Source organism: Carica papaya, chromosome 7, assembly GCF_054855325.1.
Source record: "Carica papaya isolate Zhongbai chromosome 7, ASM5485532v1, whole genome shotgun sequence".
NCBI lineage: Eukaryota > Viridiplantae > Streptophyta > Magnoliopsida > Brassicales > Caricaceae > Carica > Carica papaya.
The window spans coordinates 3064080-3083488 of NC_142315.1; the positions used below are offsets into that span (position 1 = coordinate 3064080).

The following is a 19409-nucleotide window of genomic DNA, read 5'->3' on the forward strand; positions in this document are numbered from 1 at the left end:
TAATGAATTTGTATTGACATGTAAGTTGTTTGTAGACCACACTTCTATATGCGTAGCAAATAAAATTTTAAGTGAATATAAGCAAACAAGGGATATTACACATGGAACAACACCAACCCGAACAGATGCTTGAGAACCTACAAGTATGGTGGGCTCAAGATCCCAATTATTGGTAGTGTAATATTGATGGAACAGTGTCCCATACAGGTGCATGAGGGGGTATTAGGGTTGTATTTAGGGACTCCTTTAAAGGAAATGATGGCTGCCTTAGCACAACGAATATCGGGTTGTTACTCTCCTTTCTTAGTTGAGTTGATGGGCTGCTGACTTGCACTCAAACACATTATGGCCAACGTACAGGGTCCTGGTATTATAGAAATGGACGCCCAGACCGTGAGGAATGCTTTAATAACCAGATCTGTAGATAATTTAAAGTTCAACTTCATCATCGATGACTATCGAGTTATGTTAGCATTGCGGTCGAATGTTTCACTCAATTCGATACGCTGACATTGTAATGAAATGACCCGTCAAATAGCAAGGGAGGCATGCTTTTGTCTTGTGTTCAATGCACGAGAGATTTTGCTCTCGTCCACGAATGTATCTCTCTCGTCTTAAGTAATGTTATTTGGCTTTTACTAAAAAAATACTACAATTTTATATAATGGATAATTAGTTTTTAAAATTATATATATATAAGAAATATAGAGATCTAATACATATATAAGAAATATCAGATACTAACAGATGTCATATTATTATTTTTTTAATAATTTTATATTTAAAATAATACATATCATATATTATCTCTCTATATAGAATATAGGTCGTATATATGTGTGTAATACTAGAAAATACCACACATAAATGATAATTTCTTATCTTTTACCGTTTAACAATTTTACATAGTCTTCAAACATAAAGATAAAAATTAATATGATAATATAAAATAATTATCTATTTATGTTTTTTAAATGTAAAAATACAATATATTCATTCACAATTTTAATGTTAGTAAACATAATGCACAAGTAGATATTTGGTATTTGGTTTGTTATGATTAATCAAAATAATTTTTATTTTTTAAAAAAATTTAAATATATTTTAAATTTTTAAATATTTCTAAATATAAAAATAAATTTATTGAAATAATATATATTCGTATATAACTAATAATATTAGTATATTTTTGTAGTAAATAATTTAATTAACTTTTCGGATAACATACATTAATAATATAAAAATATGTGTGTAATTGAATCTTACAATTATTGAATCTTAATATCATAATAACTTATATTGTCATGATTAAATTTAGGTTGAATTGAAAATAAAAATAAAATATAAAAATAGAATTTAATTTTTACTTTATTACAAAGTACATACTATATAAAGTTTTAAATATAAAAATAAATTCGATACTATAAATAATAATAATTTATTTAAAAATTTTAATATAAAAATATAATTTAATTTTTAATTAACTATGATATATATTATATAATTATTTTTTAAAAATTATAACTAGTGTGTAACACAAGATATAAATGTACTTAAATCAATTTTATTTATTTATATTTAGTTCAAAACTATTATTTAATTTTAGATTTTAGTTATTTAATATATATATATATAAATTTGTCATTAAATCAAACTTCAGTTATATGTGGTACTTATAGATTTTATATTTTACATATTAAGAAATAAATCACAAAAATCCAGTATTATGTAATTAAATTAAACTTCACTATATCTCATAATTACAGATTTTCTATTTTACATATTAAGAAAAAAAAATCCACAAAAATATATATTATTAATTAGACATAGATTTTATTTATAATTAAAAATTGTTATTTTTTTGTAATTTTTTTCACTTGAATAATGGCTTCAAATTTTCCTTTTATTAAATCTATCATTAAACTCCGCCGCTGGTAAAGGTAACGGAATCTATACGACCTTGTTAGCTGAAACCCAATTATAGAACGACACGTGTCGCCAGCCCCAACACTAATTAATCCACTACCCTCTAAATGTTTTTAATTTCTCTAAACCACCATATTTCTAAAATCCTTTGATTTACATACCTGCTTTTCTTTACACGTCAGCTTGCCGTCATATCAAACTCAGCCACATAGTCAACGTAATGGAATCTACAACCACGACCGCGTAAGCGGGCATCCAATTAAGATATGACACGTAATACACCCCTCAATATTTTAAATTTATTGAAAACCATCAAATTTCAAAAATCCTTTCAAATACGTACCTGTTTCTCTTTTACACGCCAGCTTACCATGTGACCATGCGACTGTGGTAACTACTACAACTGTTTAAACCGGAGAGTTTAATTATGAAAAAAAATTCTCTTTGGCCCACTAAAATCCCAAATTAGAAAAACGCCCACAGTAATTTCTTGAATTTTTTTTTTCTGTCAATAAATATTGATGATGAACACTGGTGTGCCATTTTTGACCTTTCGCTATCGGGATCTAGGGTTTTCTTGGTTTTTCAATTATTATTTTTTAATTTTAGCATTCCTTCAAAGTCCAAACCCTAAGGCCAGTGGTAATTCATCTATCTAGTCTACCAATTGATCATTGAAGAAAGAGAGATCTAGAGTGATCATTATGATCAAAAATCACACATCTTAAAATTTTGAGAAAAAAACCCTAAGTTTTTTCCTTTGTTTTGTGTTTTGTTTCAACAGATCGGTTTGTTTTAAACGGCAAAAAAAAAAAAATGGGATCAAATCTAATAGGTTGATTATGAACAATCTCGACGACTGAGAAATTCATCAACTTTGATATTGAATAATCGATCTTGATGAGAATTTGATTTGGGGATCTGAGGGAGAGAAGAAATGTCTTTGTTTAAAACGGTAGTGTATGAAGGGGAGGAGAGACTGGGAGATGTGGAGATATACCCACAAGAACAGCGACGACAACAATATGAAGAAGAAGAAGAAGAAGAAGAGATGAACAAGAAGAGGAAAATCATCGATGAGGTGGTGATGAAAGATATCAGGATAAGTCACTTCTCGCAACCAAGTGAGAGGTGTCCGCCACTTGCAGTTCTTCATACCATTACTTCTTGTGGAGTTTGCTTCAAAATGGAATCAAAATCTTCGCTCTCTCAAGACTCTCCGCTCCACCTATTGCACTCCTCCTGTATCAGAGACAACAAGGTATAGCCACCAAGAACCATTCATGCAACTTGAAAGGGAAAAAAAAAAGAAATTGAAAATTACGCTTAAAAATGGTTAAAATACTTGACTGTTTAAACATGACTCTCAGGGAGGAAAATACAGATGATAATTTTCCATTCTTGCTTACAGAGGACTCTTCTGGACATTCTTGTCAAGGACCCATATCATGAAAAATTTTGACAGTTTCAGCGAATCCATTGTAGACCCTAATTTTAGTATGAACTTCTTTGGTTTTGCCCAGAACTGATTTGTGGAACTTTGAACATTTTTTACCATTTCAGCGAACATTCTGTAGAACCTAAATGGCAATAACTGTACGAACTAAACTTGAACTGTGTGAAATTTGCATAAAATTCTCCAGATGCTTGTTATAAAGCTGTCGAAGGTTTCACAGTTTCGGACAAACCAGTATTATAAAATGTCTGAACTTGATTGATTTAAATTTTCAACATAATATGAACTGAACAGAGTAGTTGAGTTTATATTCCTGAAGTCCCTGAAAATGGTACTTTTTGATGGAAACTTCTTATGCTGAGAATATTCCATGTGATTCTGAAAATTCACACCTGCTTAATCTGGCTGTGCGTGTATAATGGATGCTATTATGTTTAGATGGACAGGATGATGGTATTTTGATGAACTATATACTGGGTTTTCACTGGATTATAATGTAGAAATCATGAGACTTTGCTTAGCATGCTTCTAGTACTAGCTGTATTTCATGGTTCTGAGAAGCAGAAGCCCTTGTTTTTTTATCCCATCCGAAAATTTCGGGAATTTCATGATAGGTAGTAAGAAACAAACTGTGTCGTTTATTCTATTGATCGATTCTTCTTCTTTCATGTTATATTTGTTTGTATATTATTAATGAAGCTATCTGTACAAGATAGACAAATCACAAGCATTGATGGCCATTATTATTATTGTGGTGCCTCCAGACTGCAGTTATGGTTTTCGGAAATGAGGAGCTTCATCTAGTCGCAATGTATTCTAGGAATAACGAGAGAAATTATCCATGTTTCTGGGGATTCAATGTTGCTTTTGGGCTTTATGACGCGTGTCTTGTCATGCTGAATCTTAGATGTCTTGGTATTGTCTTTGATTTGGATGAAACTCTCATAGTTGCGAATACAATGCGCTCATTTGAGGATAGGATTGAGGCTTTGCAACGGAAGATTAGCACTGAGGTGGACCCACAGCGTCTTACGTGTATGGTGGCAGAGGTCAAACGTTACCAAGATGACAAAAATATATTGAAGCAATATGTGGAAAGTGATCAGGTTGTCGAAAATGGAAAGGTGATCAAAGTTCAATCTGAAGTTGTTCCTGCTTTGTCTGACAACCATCAGCCTATTGTCCGCCCACTAATAAGGTTACAGGAGAGAAACATTATTCTGACTCGGATCAACCCACAGGTTTGTATCTGTAAAGCTTAAGAGCAAATTTCTAAGGGAACTTGTTTTCTTGCTCTCAACAATGGATGTATTTTTTGGGTTGTTGGGCCACCATAAAAACCGTCTCACCTGTGGTTGTTTGCCTTAAGTTCGAAACTTGTTTTCTGGTATGATATAGCTTAGAGAATTCATTGCACATTACATGATGTTGATCCTTGTGCGATTTTTTTGTGTCAAGAAGAAGAGCACCAAGAGGTGCCACCTGTGTCCAAGAGAAGAATTTACAAATCTTAGAATTTATACAAATAAGATCCCATAATTCCTCTCCACTACTTGGGATTACCTTATCCAAAATATAAATTATTTGGAGCCAAAAGCCCCTAATATTTTGCAATAAAAGCTAGTTCCTATAATACTCCTGTACACTTCTTAAGGTCTGGTAGATCCACTCAATGGGTTTAAATGGATGAAATTATACCTTTTCATGTTTTTGATGGTTTTATTATTTAATAGATTTGAAGACATGTAAACTACATGAATTTAAACTGGCTGGTTTCTACTCCTATAGATTCGTGATACTAGTGTCCTTGTGAGGTTGAGACCTGCATGGGAGGACCTACGGAGCTACTTGACTGCAAGAGGCAGGAAACGGTTTGAGGTTTATGTTTGCACAATGGCTGAGAGGGATTATGCCTTAGAGATGTGGAGGCTTCTTGATCCAGATTCAAATTTGATAAACACAAAAGAATTGCTAGACCGGATTGTGTGTGTCAAGTCTGGTATGCATATTGTTATATATTTGCTTATATTAGATTTAAATGTCAATGTTGTCTTTTTCTTGCGGTTATTTAAAGCAGCATGCTCATTCTCATCTAGTGCTTCTCATTATTTTTGTTTTATAAATATGCATAATATATCTCAACAGGTTCAAGAAAGTCATTATTCAACGTCTTCCAAGATGGAATATGTCACCCCAAGATGGCATTGGTGATAGATGATCGCTTAAAAGTATGGGACGAGAAGGACCAACCTCGGGTCCATGTTGTCCCTGCATTCGCTCCCTACTATGCTCCATTAGCTGAAGTATGGTACTTGCCATGGGCTGTGATTTTTTACTCTTTGATGTTCTATTAACATTTGCACATCTCTAATATCTTTTATTGAGACATGGACTCACCGTAGGTTGTTTCCTTGTAGGCAAATAATACTATACCTGTACTCTGTGTGGCAAGAAATGTTGCTTGCAATGTTAGAGGTGGTTTTTTCAAGTAAGAGTTGAAACTTGAAAAAAGTTTTCTCACATAGGCACATACATGTTTTGAGTTCTGAGAGAGTATATTCTGGTCTGTTGATCTTTGAGGGATTATTTTATGTGAATGTTGGTTTTATTATCAACAGAGAATTTGATGATGGTCTTCTACAAAGGATGCCAGAAATATCATATGAAGATGATATTAAAAGTATTCCTTCTCCACCTGATGTTAGCAATTATTTGGTCTCTGAGGTCAGCCTACTATTTTGCTTTTCTGTATCTATGTTTATTCTTTAAATTGTTGTCTTTGTTCCGTGCATTTCTCTTGTATGTGCACGTAAATTTGTTATTTACCATCTATTTTTCTTTCTTTTGCTACATTTCAGGATGATTCTTCTGTTTCAAATGGGAATAAGGATCCACTTGCTTTTGATGGGATGGCAGATGCTGAGGTTGAGAGAAGACTAAAGGTAAATTAACATTCTTGGACCAATGTATATTCAGGTTTGGTTGCTTCAAGTAAATTTACATTATTAAGTACAGATCATTTACTATAAAAAAAATACATATCATTGTTGGCTTTCCTTTTCCAAACTTCTCTATCCTTATAATTGGTGGATGTGGTGCATCGATCATTGAAGTTTAAATGGGTTTCGGTGCTTCTTGGTTTCTTCCGATCAGGAGGCAATTTCAGCATCCACAGCAGCTTCTCCTGTGGTAACTAATCTAGATCCAAGGCTTGCTTCTTCTCTTCAATATACAATGGGGTCTTCTTCTAGCTCAGTTCCACTGCCAACAGTTCAACAATCAGTTATGCCCTTTCATGGTAGGCAATTTCCTGGGACAGCCTCAGCAGTTAAACCTGTGGTTCCTGTTAGCCCCTTGGAATCGAGCTTGCAAAGTTCTCCTGCCAGAGAAGAGGGTGAGGTTCCGGAATCAGAATTAGATCCAGATACAAGGAGGAGGCTTCTCATATTGCAGCATGGTCAAGATACAAGAGATCATGCACCAACTGAAACGCCATTTCCTGGAAGACCTCCAATACAAGCCCCAATTTCACGTGGGCAATCACGTGGAGGCTGGTTTCCAGTTGAGGAGGAGATGACTCCTCAACTGTTGAACCGAGTAGTTACAAAAGATTTTCCTTTGGACTCTGAATCAATGCCTTTGGAGAAGCACCGAGTTCATCATCCTTCATTTTTGCCCAAGGTTGAGAGTTCTATTTCATCTGATAGAATTCTTCATGAAAATCAAAGATTGCCAAAAGAGGTACTTGACAATCTGGTTTTAGCCTTGAGCATTTATTTTGAGAAGGTCAGTGTTCCCTGTGATTGGTGAATAACATGATCCATATGACATTCTTTATTTGCAGCCACTTCATAGAGATGATCGGATGAGGTTAAACAATTCACTATCTAGTTATCATTCCTTCTCAGGTGAGCTTTCAAATTTTAGTTGCACATGAGATGATATCAGGAATCTTTGATTTTCATTCTTAGGATATTATTGTTCGCTTCTCAGCCCATCCCATTTTCATTATTTTCTATTATGACAAACTGACTGTTGATTTTGGGCTAATGTTTGAAATTGAAGGTGAGGATATGCCCCTGAGTCGATCTTCTTCAAGGAACAGGGATCTTGACTTTGAATCTGGACGAGTTGTTTCAAGTGCAGAAACTCCTGCTGGAGTTCTACAGGATATTGCAATTAAATGTGGTACAAAGGTAACAAGAAACGAATTGTATTGTTACAGATATTCTGCACCTAACTTTATGCATGCTTTCTTGCCTGAGTTCATATCTAAGTTGTGCCTTTTTGCATCCTTTTCTTTTAATGATAATTTGTAGGTGGAGTTCAGGCCAGCTTTAGTTCCGAGCAAAGAACTGAAATTCTCCATTGAGGTTTTGTCAAAACTTTGAGTTTCAGATTTTTTTTGTATTTTTTCTTCGCTTTTTTATATAATATTTCTTCCTGAAGTTCTCCTTTGAGGTTTTGTCAAACCAACAATTATACAAGTTCACAATTTCTGCCGTTCTGCGTGCAACTTACATGACCTGTCTCCAAGTGTTCCTATTATACATGCTCATTTGATTTGTTACCTTTTGCAGGTTTGGTTCGCTGGAGAAAAAATTGGTGAAGGAGTTGGTAGGACAAGAAGAGAGGCCCAACATCAGGCTGCTGAGGGTTCTATTAAAAACTTAGCCAGTAAGTTTTTTCTCCTGATGTTGTATTTCTGATATTTCTTAGCTCATTTTTCTGCTGTCTTTTTGATAGAAAAATCACACTCTCTCTGTTCTATCTAGAGTTATTTGCATTTGGGTATTAACTCTTATATCTGACCCAAGGTTGTTTCATTTAAGTTTATGGAATGCTTTGGAACTTCTTTTTGTCATATAGCTTTATTTTTGAGAGAAGAAATATTATTAGAAACAGGAGAAAAAAAGTATGACACCAGAGGAAAAGATTTGTTAACTGTGTAATTTAATGTCAGTTCTGCATTGGTTCAGTTCTATATTTACTCAATGAGATCCTCCATTGAATTTAATGCTTTTCTTCTAGTATTTTCCTTCGGTAATCTTGACAATCTTAGCCTAGCTATTTTGCAGATATATATATTTCTCGTATGAAGCCTGATGCTGGGTCTGCACATGGGGATGCTAGTTCCTTTACCAACACAAATGATAATGGCTTTCTGGGTAATGCAAATTCTGTTGGGAATCTACTTTTTCCCAGAGAAGAGTCTACAATATTTTCAACTACATCAGAGCAATCTAGGCTTGTGGACCCAAGGCTGGAAACCTCTAGAAGATCTATAGGTGCAGTTTCGGCACTTAGAGAATTGGTGAGGTCCTAGAAATTCTAGCATCTTACTTGTTTATATTTGTCACTTTAACCGCTATATCTTTTCTGGTTACTGATGCGGAATGGACTTGGTGGAAAACATCAGTGCATGATGGAGGGCCTTGGGGTAGTTTTCCAACCACTGCCACCATCAGCTAATGCAATCCAGACAAATGAAGTACAGGCACAGGTTTGCATTGACTAATATTTTGCTTTAATGTTTGGATTCAGATATTGTTGCCTAAACACTTAGGGAAACTTTGATAGAAAATTGAAAACCAATTAAAATAAAGACTTGATTTTTTCTAGTGATCTCATCATGCAATACTATTATTTCTTGTCATTCGAGATATTATGTGAATGAACCTAATCTACTATTGAATCTAATGACTAAAACGAAAGTAAATTCCATATTCAACTTTAATAAAATAAAAAAAATAGAAGAAATAGATATCATAGCTTTAATAATAGAGAAAATTTCTTACTTCCTTGCTTTTTCTTGCCCTGGATTAGAGACATAATGTAATACATTGGTTTTGATACCAACTGATGTAAGGTGAGAGAGAAAGGAAGGAAGTAGGGAATCGGAGAGAAATGGTTGCAGAGACTGAAGAAACTAGACTATCAAGAAAAGGGGTGAAAAGACAATGAGGAATAGGTATAATGGGAAAAAGAATAGAAATCTGAAACTCAATCAGCCACCTCTGAACCTTAATGAAGGTCTTCTAATTTTAGGTACCAAATTACGTTTTAAAGAGAAATTCAATCTAATCAATTTGGGAAAGTAAATAAAATTTAAAATAGATAGGATCTCGGAGATCCATCAAAGCGCAAAAGCCGGGATTTTGAAGAGTAAATCACCACGTGTAAGCTTACCTAATCCATCGGTTTAAGGTTCTTTTTTGGGGGGGCTGTATCTGCAAGGAATTCAGATGTATGATTGCCAATTCATAATTGATCATACATATATATATATATATGGAAGAAACTAAATCCTAAATATGATACCTTTAACTTCTGATAGAAATTATGCTTATAGATATATAGTAAATAATCTGTACATTTCTAAGTGCATATAAAAAATTAAAGTTTTATATTTTTAAATAAATATATTCTAATCTGAATTTTTTTTGAATATATGTTATTCTCATTCTGCATCACTTAAACTTCTATTTGTTTTAGATCTTGAGAATTGCACTGCAGTTTATCATGCTTGCATTAATGCAGGGCCATCCTGGAATTATCTCCCCTGTTATTACTAGTATGGACTTATTTATTTATTTTTTTTAGAAAAACATATGGGCTTATTATATCTTTAATAGGTTTGTTATTTCTTGGTTAGCTAGAATCCTATTAAGTTGTTATTCCATCCTATTTAGTTTTTGTTTCCTGTTTATAATTCTAGATGACGTTGTCTGGACTTGGTGTGAATATCCAGTCTGGGTATAGAGCTAAGTGGTGTTAGTTGATCAGTTTTATAGTCATATTATAGAGAGTCCGTCAATAAGAGTTCACAAATTGGGTATTGGTACTTGGTTTGTTTGATAAGGAAATATATAACTAATTTTAGGTTTTAGGAAGCTATGGCAATGTGATATACATAACAATCTTAGATGAGAATGTCACATACATAGCAAACAACCTTTAGCATAAGAATTAGCACTCATATTTGTAGTGAATAGAAATGTGATAATAAGGGTTTTGAACTTGTTGTAGAAGTACTGTCAATGTAAAATATAATATTATAATTTTTGTCTCAAAAAAATATAATGTTGTATTTAGTTAATCATGTTAAAAATTAAGTGGTCAATATTGAAATAATAATAGAAGCTACGTGACAATGAAAAGTAATTATTACAAACAATTTAAATATATTATAAATCTTTTTCTTAAAAATTTTTGTACTTATTTTACTCAGTTTAGTTCATCATCTTTTAGTTTTGAGAAATAGAAACTACTTAAATAAATAAATTACCCATATTTTATTTTTAAAATATCAAAATGATATTTTAATAAAACATAAAATTAAAAAATATATTCATTAGAGATTTCATTCACCAAGCTATATCTTAGAAATAACTTTTTTCAGCTTTTGGTTCACTTTTATGAAAAGCCAAAAACAGCTTCAACTTCAATTAGAATTGTGTGCATTTTATATGGCACAGCATGAGCACAAACCAGCAGTGCGGCCAAAGACCGGTGAATTAGTAATATATAACTAATTAAATGTTTATCGTATAAAAATGTTGAAAATGTAGACATCTAAGAGTTCGAAATGCACATCAAATGTTGGACATAGGTCCGGTAACCACATCAATGTTGTGTCATGTCTAGCACAGGTATTATACTAAAATTAAAGAGTCTGAGCAACATAGGTTCTAAGCATAATAAGATATCCATAAATCCTATATAAAGTGCTAGTCTATTGTTATTCAGCCGTCTTATAAAAATCACAGAAATATTTTCTAGTGTTCCACAGCTCTAACAAACTTCTAGTTGCGCCATTACTTAGCATGGATTGTTAAATCTGCTACTGCTTAGTTAAATTATTAATATAGAATCACATCTATATCCTTTTTCATTTTGGTTGGATGATTATAATTACTATATCAGTCACTCAAAGATGTAAGGTTCGTATTCAGTTGGACATCATTAGACATGACACATGTAATGCCAAGTTAAATAGGAAGTCTGTTTCTTGGTTGGGCTATCATAGAAATGAGGTCTGTATTGATGTGTTGCCTATGGTTGTTTCTCTTGGTGCTTGATTGCTTTATCTCTAATCTTCTAGGTTGAGCCTTAAGGAAATAAATCGATTGAATGGGGAGCCTTTAACTATTCTTTTCATCATAACTCCTTATGAGTTGTGCTACTCCTTACTTTTATTTAAAAAAAAATGGGCTGTGCTACCCTTACTCTATTAACCACCAGTAGGATGGATCTTGGAGTATGCGCGTGTGGATAGTATAGCTATCAATAAGATACCTGTCACGAAAATGTTTCCAATCTCAAGGACAGGTGTATTGAGTTAAGAGGGACATCATTATAGCATTTTTTAATGAGAAGTATGAGGTATGCGGAAGTATTACTGTTATACAATAAACTGTAGAGTCGTTCGTTCATTATTGAAGATGTTATCTCTTTCCAAGGAGTTCGTGCTGTGCTCCAACTCCTTAGCCTTTAGGTACTAATCTTTATAAAGGAAGTTGAATCATAAGCATACTGAGTCTAGTTCTCTAGTGAGTAGTTCTTAAGCATTGTTTAAGTTTTGAGAGTAACTTTAGTAAGGTTGTTGTACTTTAGATGATTTCTTTGGGTGCATTGGATGACTAAGACAAGATACTTGATATCTAGTTTCATATATTTTTTAGTTTGCTTATATCAACATTGTCAGTCTTCAGGGAAATATCCCATCACCATTTTTCATGGATATTTACTAAATGCACCTATTAATTTGATCTCTCTTTCTCGTGGTGCTTTTTTTTTTAAGAGGCCATGAATCCTTTGGCCAACATATTCATGATTCATATGTTATGATTAAACCTAAAGATAAAATGAATAATGCTTGCGGATGATGTTTATTGTAATACTAAAAATCTTAGTGTTGGTGTATGTCATGGTTCGCGTAGGACCTTGGTATTTGTTCCAAAAAGTTATATGCTTGAACCATGGGCCTCCAATCAATACCATGAAACACCTTGGTCTTGTACTTATTTGCCAGATATAGTAGGATATCTAAAAGCACTATAAACCGTTAGGTGTTACTTTGTTGTTAATTCAGGCTGTTTATGACTAGATATTGTCTCATGATTGATTGCTTTAACAAACTTTAGTTGTAGCACGTGTTTGGATCCCTGTGATTTTGAATGGGGCCTCATCTCCTTTTTTTCTTTACAGTTTATAATTTCTGTCTCGCTATGCTACTTCATGTATGTTATTATTATGTATCCTTACCAGCCATTCGGTACCTAATTTGTGTCCCACTGAATTACAGAACTAATTTTTTTGTCCTTCTGTTGAGTTTTTGCACATTTTGGAGAATGATTGTCTAAGTACTGTGTAAACAATTTGAGTCTTCACTCGTGTTTCTTGAATGGCTGATTAGGACTGGTTGATTAAGTAGAGCCAAATGACATTTCAAACATTTATGGTGCCTGAGTTTGCCCATTTTGTCATGGTGCCTATAAATTAAGATGTGAGCTTGGTGTTGGTTTAAACCACCTTTTTCCTGAATTCTAACAATCTTCTTCTGTTCATGTTTCAGGTTGAAATAGATGGACAGGTTTTAGGGGAAGGGATTGGGTCGACTTGGGATGAGGCTAAGATGCAGGTTTTTCCCTGCTATTATGAGCTATACATTTTTAACACACTTAGAGTTTCCTCATATTATTTATTAATATTCTATTTGATCACCTGAACAAAAATTTCCTTAGGCTGCTGAGAGAGCTCTTGGAAGCCTGAGATCAATGCTTGGTCAGTTTCCTCGGAAACGTCAGGGTTCCCCGAGGTATGTCATTTTGCTTGTTACCATTTATTTTCCTTGTATGATGCATTGGATACTAGTATTGGCTTGGTACTGGATGGTTTTGGGGCTTGATTATTGGGTCCATCTACCCCCCATGTGGCCCCTTTAATCTTGTTTTGGTTGCTTCAGCCAAAGGATTTTATCATTCATCTCCTTATTTCTGTCAAACTTTTATTTTTTTGTTTCCTTAAATGAACTTCTGATTTATGATGAAGGTCATTGCAAGGGATGTCAAGTAAACGACTAAAGCAAGAGTTCCCGAGAGTTTTGCAGCGGGTACCATCTTCTGGGCGATTTTCTAAAAATGCTCCACCTGTTCCCTGAAAGAGCTCAGAATTCTTTCAGGTTTTGCGACATTTGTACCATACTGCACAAACAGAGTAGACGAGGGGAGGGGACAGGATCAAGCGAACTGGCTACTGAGACCTCGCCATGCCAACTACCTGGTTCCATGCTTCCTTTACATCTCATATCACTTGCCTGAACTTCTCCAAAATGCAAGAGGAGATCTCCTGCCAAGGCTGCACATCTAATTATGTTCACACCTGGGGATTTGTGCAATTTGTATATTTTCTCAATACCGACAAAATCTGTACAAATAGATCTCCGCTGTCTTGGCTTTTCTCGTCGTGCCCGAAAAGATTAGATTTTGAGAGGTTAATGTAACCCAGTTTTGACATACAGTTGGCGCAAGTGATATACTGGAATGTGGTAGTATTGATTTTTGCAGGTTTTGTGACCGCAAGAACATATCTATAGCAGCTTGTAACAATATTTTATATCCAGCCAGAGTCCCCCAGTACAGAATGATCCTTGAGTTTTAGGGTTAGCATAGTTGATTGACTGGTTTCAGTTAGTCATAAGGAGTTCTAGATTTAGTTGATTTGCCTTTTTTGATTAAGTAAATGAGCTGATGTAATTCATTGCTTATTCAGTCTTGTTACAGAGCCTACAAATTTTCATCTCTTTCTTTTTTTTGTGCAATGAAAAAGCAGTTTCTCTCTCCAATTATGTATAGTATTTAAAAAGTTCACTTTTGAAACAAATAAACTCTTTGAAAAAATGTGGAGTTCTTTTGTGGATTTATGTATATAGGTGCATATTATATATAGATATATATACATGACTATTACGTATGAGAGAGCTATATATGCATAAACTATACACACACACACACACATATATATATATATATATATATTGATACAAGGGGGGTCCTTATATATAAATTATTCCTTCATGTATTATTGGAACAAGAAGGGGGAGAGAAAGTAATTCTAGATTATATCTAAAAATAAGAAATTTTGGTATGAAAATTTCATTTATTTATTTTCTTATAAAATTTGAACAAATATTACATAAGAATTCCAAAAAAAAAAAAAAAGAGAGAAAAGAGAAAATATTTAATAATTTTTACTTAATTTATTATTACATTAATAAAAAGTACAATTTTTTATCCATATAATTCTAAATTTACATAGAAAAATAAATTAATTTATGGATGTAAAATATTTGTTTTGAAAAAAATATAGAATGGTAATTAATAAAGAAAAAAGTAAGTGTAAAATGTCTTAAATTAGATACCACTTATTTTAATTTTTACCAAATAAAAGAAGTAAATGATTTTATTATTTATTTATTTATTTATTTCAGTAATTATTTTTTACTATTTTTAATTTCAGTTCTTCTTTAAAAAATAATTATTTTTATTCTATATTTAAAAATTAATTTCACTATTACTTCAAAAAAAAAAAAAGAATTGACTGTTTGGCTGGGAGTAAAAAATGTTTTTGACTGCGAACAGCCACCGAATTGACTGTTTTTTACCGAGAGGAATTGATATTGCCAAGCGAACAATTGGAGAATGCAAGACTGCCTAATGCCACAACGACGTCGTTTTACAATCTTCTTACAATCGTCCCTGGCACTATCATTTTTTGTCTCGTAGTCACCATGAAGTATATAAAAAGTCAAATAATGGCATTCGAAACTTCAAAGCCACCTCTTACATTTCTTACACATTTCCCTCACCGAGCTGTTTCTAGAGAGAGAAAAAGGCGTACAGGGAGAGAGAGCGAGAGAGAGAGAGAGAGGGGGGAAGGGAAAGAGAAGCATGTCTTCCTTCGATTCATTTGGCATGGAAGGAGAGGAGATTCACGCGGCGAATCACCATCGTCCCTTCGAAGACGACGATGAATTCTCTGGTTACGGCGCCTACTCCAGCTTCTCAGGCAATAACCAGCACTCATCCAGCGGGTTCCCCGGGGAAGAAAGTGATGTTACAGTGGATCACGTGGCTGAGTCGCCGGATATCTTCGGCTTCGGATCCTCTGATCCGAATCCTAGTTACTCGCAATCTCCGTTCAGCTCCTCGGTTCATGTGGAGAACGGAAATGGAAATGGCTATGGTGCTGGAAGTGATAACGTTTTTGAGTCGGATGGACCGGTGCTTCCGCCTCCTACCGAGATGGAACCGGAGGAGGGTTTCGCTCTCCGTGAGTGGCGTCGGTGAGGGTTTTGATTTGATTTAATTACTCTTATACTCTTCTCTTTTTATTGTGAGCTCGAGTAGATCTGCTGTAGATCTGTGCTCCTTTTTCTTTTTCTGTTTTCAAATAGTTTTCCTGATTCAGTGTTTTAGCTGTAGCTTTGGTATGTCGTTTATTATTTTCGAGAAGTTGCGATTTGAGTTGAGTAAGCTGGAAATAACTTGATGAAGTTAATTTAATGCTTGTTTTTTTGTGTTTTTTAAAGAATTTTTCTTGAACTTGATCAGATCCGTGTGTTTACTATTTACCGTGTGATAAAATTTTTTACGCTCGATTTAGTTGTGGAGATTAAGGTAAAAGTTTAAGTTTTCTCTATGGATCCGTATTGTTACTATTTTCTATTCATCTATTTTGAGAATAGTGTTCAAATAAGCTGAATTTTGGAGAAGTATGACAAAACTTTTGATTGGATAATTTTGGAGAACTGACTGAACTTAAGTGAGGCTTTGGCATTTTTAACTGATATGTTAAGAGTTGAATGGATCACAGCAGGAAGGAGCTAAAATCCATTGTGAATTTACGATCCATGATGGTTATTCAGCCATGTTCCTGTGAAAAATGTAAATTTAAAGAGTTTGAATTTTGATTATTGCTTTTTGGATCCTGCATCAATTCGAGCTTTGAAAATCTGCATAAGTTCACATCTAGGTTATTTTAGATCTGCAGAATTACGTATGGAGTACTTAAGAGTTCAAAATTGCTTCTTGTTTAAGTTCTTCTCTAGTCAAGATTTTGTGATTGTATGTGGTTGATGGTGCTAAATTTGGTATGTTTTTCTTTCTGTGAGCAATATGAAAACGATTAGCTTTTCTTGTTATATTTAATTGGAATGTGCTTGAAACCCATCTTGAGAAGGTGTTCTGCTGAGCTTAGTTAGGGGTGTTGCTAAGATGATTCATCAGTTAGAATTGGGTGTAGCCTTCTCCTCGCTTGAATATAGAAGCATTCTCAGATCTAAACAGCTAGGTTTCAATTTTTTTCGGCTTGTTTGTTCAAGACCATGACATTTATGGTGATATTGTTTTCACAATTCACATTATTAGAATCTTTATTTGGAATAAACTTCTGTATATTGTTTGAACTGTTTTTGCTTGCTATAAGTTAACGATTGACCATAATCTTTGTGGGGATTGGCTTAGAACAAAAATTTATGGGGTGTAAAGCCTGATCCACGACTTTAGTTGTGATGTCCAGCAGCATGCATGCTTTCTGGTGGCATGGTAATTTGGCGCTCATTAAACAGCCTGGTGTAGTTTCTTTCAAATTTTAATGGAAATAGTTTATTGTAGTTGCTTTTGTGTAATCATACTTAAAGGCCTGTCATATCCTTGTTTACTCCCTTCTTCTCCTGCAATTCACTGTTCTTTGAAGAGTTGTTCCCATCTGGTACTGGTTGCATAGATGAAATTTTGGATGTGTTGGATCCTTGCTTTTCCTTGATAAGTTTTGTTCTATTTTTGTATGTTGAGAATTGGATGTTCCAATACATTATCAGCCTGATTTGCCTCTTACGAGTGTAGTTCAATTTCTTCGAGGCAGGACATTTTTTTCGGGTTCTAATACCCAATCTCAGACTTCTTTGTTTCTCCATAATATTACATATTTTTTAATGGTGGAACTTCGAATGCAGTCAAAATGCCATCCAGCTAGAGGAGAAGGAAAAGAGGGAGAAGGAAATCAGGAACCAGATTATTGAAGAAGCTGAAGAATATAAACGAGCATTCTATGAGAAAAGAAATGTTAATATTGAAAGTAACAAGGTTAATAACAGGGAAAGAGAAAAGGTAAGCCATTAATGAGAATTGTCTTTACAGGAATTTATTCCTGTGTTGCTGTATCTGATATTTTGAGATTTTGCTTCTGGAGCAGTTAGTCTTAGCTATCCAAGAGAAGTTCCACAAGGAAGCAGACAAACAATACTGGAAGGCAATTGCGGAACTCATTCCTTATGAGGTGCCCAATATTGAGAAGAAGAGAGGCAAGAAGGATCAAGAAAAGAAGCCATCAATAACAGTTATTCAAGGACCTAAACCTGGGAAACCCACTGATCTCTCAAGAATGAGGCAAATCCTCGTGAAGCTGAAGCATGCACCACCACCTCACATGATGCCACCTCCTCCCGCACCTGTGAAAGATGGGAAGGATAGCAAAGATGCCAAAACTAAAAAAGACGCTGCAGAGAAAGCTGCAACTTCTTCGCCAGCAAAAGATGCCATTCCTCAAGGTTCTTCACACACTTCCCAACCAGAGGCTGCTGCAGAGAACATCCAACCTGCTGCGGAACCTGAGCCAACACCAGCCGCATGATTTGCTCACAGTAGTCCTTTTCGCCTAATTTCAGGTTGATCGCATATTCTCTTATTTTGTTTTTGTCCAATCTGTCTATTTCTGTCAAAATAGCATTTTGTATCACGTCATTTACCTTAGGAGAGTCAAAAGAAAACATTAGTCGGCTCCTTCTGTCAGGAGTTGGATTCTTATTATTATTATTTTTTTTTTTGGCTGTATGGACAGGGAGTTGAAGTCCTGGCTTTTAATATGGTTTTGTTATTCTGCGTTTAACTTCTTCCAACTTTTCGCTCTTGTATTATCTTGGCTTTTAATATGGTTTTGTTATTTTGTTTTTGGTTGTATGATGGACTTGTGTCTTTTAGCTGATCACGAATTACTTCCTGGTCGATAGATATATTTATCTGCAGCCACTTCAGATTTTGATTATTTATACTTGGAAATTTTGTCATATAGACCACAGCGACGGAAGTCGCATGATTTTTGTGTCATTGATAAAAAGATGGATTTTCTTGTTTCCTTGCTGTGCAGCCATAGGTCTCAACTACACCACCATGGGTTCTTTTGCCCAGATCTGTTCTTGTATTCTATAAACCACGAATGTAGGTTAATGTGATAAGAGTTTTTAATTATATATAAATGTTGATATTGTTCAATAATTAAATCCCTTTTGTTAACACTACTTAGTAAATTTATATTTGGAATAAATGAACTATTAGAAATGTTAAATTAAAGGAATAAAATATATAATAAAAGGACAGGAAAAAAAAAAAAGAAAATGAAAAGAAAGAAAATTGATGTCTTCTTTCAGATAGTATAAATAACTTTGAGTTTAATTATTTATTATAAATATAAAAAAAATTATTTTAAATTTAAAAATTAATTTGATCGATTATGTCTAAAATACGTGTTAGCAAAAACTTTAATTCAACATTAGGTGTTTAATTAAACAAAATAAAAAATTAGATTATTAATTGCACATTTGTTGAAAAAAAAAAAAAGATCATTTTAATATGTATTTAACCAAAAAAAAAAAAACACAACTCACCTGCAGTCGAAGATCTTGTAAACTATATATCTTATAAGTTCTCATAATTGTTTTAAAAAAATGAAATATAAGTTTTTACATTTTGAAAATGAAGCAAACAATTTTAAATAGGCATCAAATTTTGTATTTACTTATGTCCAAAAGTATCTGATAGCATTCAGATAGATCTCTGGGATGGGCAGAAAAACAAATGTCTTGAAAATGACACTTGATTATTATACGATATATACATTATATTATACTACAAAAACATTTTACCACCATTAATTCAATGCACATTATAGATGGAAGTAAAAGCTTTTT

The 19409-nt window shown here is 33.7% G+C and overlaps 2 protein-coding genes across 2 annotated transcripts; both read left to right on the forward strand.

The window, feature by feature from the left end:
• The first annotated feature begins 2464 nt into the window (after positions 1-2464).
• CPL1 (C-terminal domain phosphatase-like 1) lies at positions 2465-14228 on the forward strand. Its single transcript, XM_088207224.1, has 17 exons — positions 2465-3187; positions 4147-4623; positions 5171-5381; positions 5528-5685; positions 5800-5870; positions 6001-6106; positions 6241-6324; positions 6536-7123; positions 7227-7290; positions 7448-7578; positions 7702-7755; positions 7963-8059; positions 8461-8696; positions 8802-8885; positions 12960-13025; positions 13129-13202; positions 13436-14228. Exons 1-17 carry the CDS (start codon positions 2864-2866, stop codon positions 13542-13544), a joined length of 2934 nt encoding a protein of 977 aa, XP_088063350.1. The 5' UTR covers positions 2465-2863; the 3' UTR covers positions 13545-14228.
• A 988-nt stretch (positions 14229-15216) lies between these two features.
• On the forward strand, positions 15217-18331 carry LOC110817830 (clathrin light chain 1-like). The gene is made up of 3 exons (XM_022046543.2): positions 15217-15728; positions 17400-17553; positions 17639-18331. The coding sequence occupies exons 1-3, from the start codon at positions 15334-15336 to the stop codon at positions 18074-18076; spliced, it is 987 nt and encodes a 328-aa protein (XP_021902235.1). The 5' UTR covers positions 15217-15333; the 3' UTR covers positions 18077-18331.
• Positions 18332-19409: the final 1078 nt, after the last annotated feature.